Source organism: Scophthalmus maximus, chromosome 1, assembly GCF_022379125.1.
Source record: "Scophthalmus maximus strain ysfricsl-2021 chromosome 1, ASM2237912v1, whole genome shotgun sequence".
Lineage (NCBI taxonomy): Eukaryota > Metazoa > Chordata > Actinopteri > Pleuronectiformes > Scophthalmidae > Scophthalmus > Scophthalmus maximus.
In genome coordinates this window covers 30357501-30362667 of record NC_061515.1, presented here as the reverse complement: position 1 = coordinate 30362667, position 5167 = coordinate 30357501, and the positions used below count along the sequence as shown (strand labels likewise).

General features: G+C 50.5%; 1 protein-coding gene across 2 annotated transcripts in view; it reads right to left on the bottom strand.

Moving 5' to 3' along the window:
- LOC118310643 (beta-1,3-galactosyltransferase 1-like) overlaps positions 1–5167 on the bottom strand; it is a 61515-nt gene continuing 56348 nt past the window's right edge. For both annotated transcript variants that reach the window (XM_035633761.2, XM_035633752.2), the window contains one exon: positions 1–2080. In XM_035633761.2, the coding sequence (XP_035489654.1) occupies positions 879–1865 (987 nt within the window). In that variant the 5' untranslated portion in view covers positions 1866–2080 and the 3' untranslated portion in view covers positions 1–878. The remainder of the gene's footprint in view (positions 2081–5167) is intronic.

Below are 5167 nucleotides of genomic sequence, written 5' to 3'. Positions count from 1 at the left end.
TCTTATAAAAGCTGCTTTATTTAATCTCAAGTAATTGAAAAGAAGAAAGCACTCAAAAGTGTGATGTTCGTCTTCCTCGAGTTAAATCTGTTCTCCTTCGTGTTCAAGTACAAAAAGAAATATAACAGTCCGCAGGCAGACTTCTGTATTACAGCTCACAGCGGTGCCCGAGACGAATAGCCACATTATACACGTTAACAGAAGTGACATCCACGTGGGAACGCAGGCCGCCGAAATGGTCACGCCATCTGGGGACGCGTGGAGGAAATGTTCACAAAGATCCGAGGATCTGCCGTAAGAAAATAGGATATCGCAGGGGGGCTCATTGATACTTTTAATGTCTTTACACCGTGAACTCACCAGGGTCCTCGATGGCGACGGCTGCTGCAGTACCAGACTGTACATCCAACATCAACACCGTGTTCAGAAGGTACAACAACTGAAAATACACCAGCAACATTCAGAGTCAGAGCATGTGGTCAGCGTGAGTCTGTCGTCTCATGTGTAGTCACCAGGGACAAGTCGTGTCTTGTATAAATGAGTAGGGTAACACCTCTGAGTCTCCTGCCGTGTCCTTTCCTATAAAAAAAACATGTTGCTGCTGGCAACGACGACCAACCGCCTGCGCGTTTTTGCTTTTATTTTTTTGGAAAACGTTTCCAAACCGTGTGCCCAAATCGCAGAGTCTGAGCAGAGTCAACGCCTCGAGGTGAGGGCGGACACAGACCAACACAGAGTCCAGACTCATGGCAAAGCAGAGCCAAGACCCGGATGAATCGTCAACATTGTTCCCTCCAGCTCAGTTTGCCAATACGAAGAACGCAGAAGCGGCAGATTGATGAGCGGGCATCCGACCCTCCCCCGACCAACAAGCCCTGCTAACACTTCAGGTGCTTCTTGCTGGTCATGTCGTTCCAGATGCGGTGCATCTCCTCGGGGGAGATCTGGTGCACGGTGACCACGCGGCGGTAGCGGCAGAGGCTGTAGGCCATCTTCCAGTGGTTGAAGCCGCTGTTCTGGAAGGGGTGGATGCCGAGCTTACGGAGGCACACGCCGACGTACACATCCTCCAGATGCAGCAGCCTCGTGTGCAGCGAGGTCTTGTATATGAGCTCGGCCACGTCTGCCGAGAAGACGTAACCAGTGCCGGAGCAGAAGGGGGGGTACTTGCTATCTGGGTACAAGTCCCTGGACATGTACCACTTGCTGCGCATGTCTCTGATTGGCCCGCCGTTGATGACGTAGCCGGTGAAGTACCTCCTCCTGGGCTTGGTGGTGGGCTTCAGGAGGTTGTAGATGAGGTTCTCCATGTTGACAAAGATGTCACTGTCCGTCTTGAGGACATACTGAGCCTTGGAGCAGAAGGTGGCCACCCACCGCATGCCCATCAGCGTCTTGAGCGTCAGATTGTGGTAGGAGTCGATAAAATCCTCCACGACCACGTCGTGAAAGATCTGACTCTCCTGCTCCACCATCTGGTTGAGAACGGCGTCGGTGCTGCGGCCCAGCAGGAAGAGCGTGACCACGCGCACTTCTGGAAACGTGCTCTCGTCGCCCCATGTCTCCCTGATGGCCTGACGCGCGTCGAACTCCTTGTGGGTGGTGCTGATCAGGATGACGAGGAACGGAGGCTCCGCCTCGCACTTCTTGGCCTCGTTGATGAGGTAGCCGAAGTCGTGCGGGTTGAGCGAGCGCGTGCGGATGTTGCCGAAGGTGGCATTCTTGTCCGCCTTCGGCGCCTTGCGTATGGGGATACTCAGCTGTCCCACAAAGGAAGTGGAAGGGCGGGACACACTCAGGTACCACAAAGCGCTGGCCCAACAAACCACTGTCAGCAAGTATAAGCAGGAGACCTTAGAAGGCATCGCTGTTCATGTGGCTGGTGTTACCAGTGGCGGCGGTGCAGGAACTGCCTCCGCAACGCAGCTGACATGGACGTCAGAGGGTGGACGTCTCTACCGTCTAGTGTTGGTGTGGTGATTGAAAAGGAGCGCCGCGGAGAAACCTGATCATGTCCACGGACTCACTGTGTGCCGTCGCAGCCGGCGGGGCAGCTCTCAGCGCTCGGCAGTGACGGCGTCTGGAGAAAAAAACAGAGGAGACAACAGACAAGTCAGAGGCCACATCCATCACCAGCACATCAAAAGCTGCAGCAGCAGATAAGCGCGTTGAATGCAGGTTTAACTGACGACGTACTTTTATCTACTTCTTCGTGGAAAGGCGTTTATAGCAGCGAGACGCGTGGCACGTTTAACAATACAGTATTTTTTGTATTTATTATTCCCTATTCATCACAGCTCGTAACACCGGTCCGCCGGCGAGGCAGACGGCAGCGCGCCACCGCCAGTCACCCCGTCGCTCCATCACTACCTCTGATAAGAGCTCTTGGTCTGAAGAAAGTGAATATCAAGGGAAACTCTCTCCACCGCCTCCGACCACAAACACTGTTTATCTCCATCTCCTCCGTCCTCCACCAGACACAAATCATAACCACTCCGAGGAGGAGGTGAGAGTAAAACGTTATCATGGGAGAAGATTAATACCCCGCCTCCCCCACCCGGCCTCAGCGTAGCCCCACCACTTCCCCATCTTTCAGTGTCAAACTGAGCTTGACACCAGAATGTGGATTTTGACACATTGTACCGGGTAACGAGCTGCTCCTTCGTTAGCCGGACCGACGCGAGGCCGCGCAGCGCCGGCTACTTCTGGAATCGCCGCTCTAATTGGTCACACTGACAAACCGAGAGAGTAGGAATTTAATCTCTGAGTATGAAATATGACGGAAGGAAGAAAAAGAAGCCTGTGCATGTATTGTGTACAAACGGTGTTTTTAAATGTCGAGCGGCATTCAAAGGCGGTGATGGATAACTAATTCACTGCTCCTCCTTTGGTCTAATCCCTCCTTTCAAACAGACTTTTCATAATCTCCTTTGATGTAGCGTCAGCTCTGCTCTTATTCTGGAGAAATAAAGTTTCCCCTTTTTTTCTTTCATGCATAACCGAGGAGGAACAGAGAGAAGTGCTATAGATCCTGTTGGAGATACTGGAATGTGTTCACATGGAAGGGCCCAGATAAAAACGGCTTCATTCTTTTATCCCCCGGTTTTTTTTTTTCCTTGCGGGGGCACAGTTTCTTTTCATCAGGACTTTTCTCTTCTTCTTCTTCTTCTTCCTCCTCCCCTCGTTTCCCACTATCTCCTCCCTCCCATTGTGCAGCAGAGTCATCAATCTCACGGTCCAGTGGAATCCATCTCATCATGGCTGCTGTTCCACACCTCCTCCCTCTCCAGCCCCTCAATCACTCTCTGCTTCTCCACTCCGGCGGCTGCTTGGTCCATCTTTATATGTCTCCGTCACCACCTTCCCTCTCCGTCTTTCTCCGTCTCACTCTTCATCCCTGTGGCTTTTGTTGTTGTTGTTGTTCTCTTTGTCTTCTCACCGTCCTAAAGCACCTCCGCCTTCTCTCTGTGCCCGTTCTCCCGCGGCGGTGTCGTCTTCCTCTCCTCAGAGCTCACCCCTAACTTACCGACAGCTTCCACCGCAATCAGTCTTCCTAAAGCTACTCAATCTCCTCCTCCTCCTCCTCCTTCTCCTCTTCCTCCTCCGTCTCTCCTGGACAAAATCCCTAAATCATCATATTCAGCCCTTCTCCTTGACCTCTCTTTCCATTTCCTCCCGTCATTAGTTTTTTCCCCTCGGAAGACCAGAATAACCCGTATCCTCTTCCTGGCGATGCACCTTAAAGAGTTCTGACACCTAACTTGACCTCCAGAGCAAAGTGAAGGACGGCTGTGCGCTCTCGCGCTGCTGTGTTACGTTCAATTAGGTCCCCTCCTGAATGTGCAACAACCTCCAACAGGATTTTACTGCGTGCGATTTACATTTTGAGATACAGTCGTGATGAAGTTCCTGCAGTGGGAAACATTCAGTGACACTGTGAAACCGTTGGTTAGTTAATGAAGCGTGGCCGGAGCAGACCACACAGGCCAGTGATTCAGGAGACGTTCAGGGGCCAGATGACGGATGGGAAATCTGTGTTCCACGTTAATAATCTGAATTAGACTGCTGCGTTAAATTGTTAAATCGGTCGGGCTCCAAAAGCGTCAGTCTGGTTCATCCTCAACATGAACCTCAATCATGGCGTCATACGAAAAAAATACTCCAAAAATTCTTTACATAAGGGAACAAATCAATCGGGAATAAAAAATAACGCGATTGAATAATCTCCACTCAAGCCCTCGACCAATAAGATGGGACGTGTTTGAACAGAAGTTATTACACGACAATAAAACAACAATCAGGTAAATAATAACTCATGAAAGTAACATTTGCTTCCCTGGTTCTGTTCATTAATTCCCGCTCTGCGACCTCTGTAGCAGACAACTCTGGCTGCAGAGACGGGGGAACTTCAGTCTGGTTTAATGTTGCACCAAGATAATTGATCTGGGTCTTGAGAGCAGGCGGCGTGGAGCGACCTTGCTCGAGGAGGAGGAGGGGGAGTCAGTGACGGAGGGAATACGAGAGAAAAACCAAAGCGTGGTTCGATAACTAATGTCTGTCTTTGTTGAAGATACGTGTGTGAGGGCAAACACCTCTGAAGGTAAATAAATCATATTCTGAGCTCCGGCTCGTGACATCGTACAGTCACGCTGCCTGCATCAATATTACACAGTTAATGATTGACAGGGGGGGAACAAAGCGGCGGCCTCCCCACGTTCACTGCGGCTGATTTTAACAAAGCTGTCACCGTCAGATACTTTACATCGCAGCGTTATGAGGGGGTAATGGCACTTCGTACGCGAGGCCTGACCTGCGAATATCATTCAGCTGCAACAACAACAAAAGGAATCAAGTGGATAATGGAAGCAAAAGAAAATAATTGCTTCGCGCTTCTGAAGGTGGACAAAATGTTCCTCGGGACTAAATTAGATTTATCACACACACACACACACACACACACACACACACACACTCACACACACACACACACACACACACACACACACACACACACACACACACACACACACACACACACACACACACTCAGTGTGCGCCACAGTGTCTCTTTGTGATATTGCTTCATACGTCAGCAACTTACACACACTATAGCCTCGAACACGCTGGATGTGAATCTTATGTTAATAATGAAATAAAGGAGAGAACA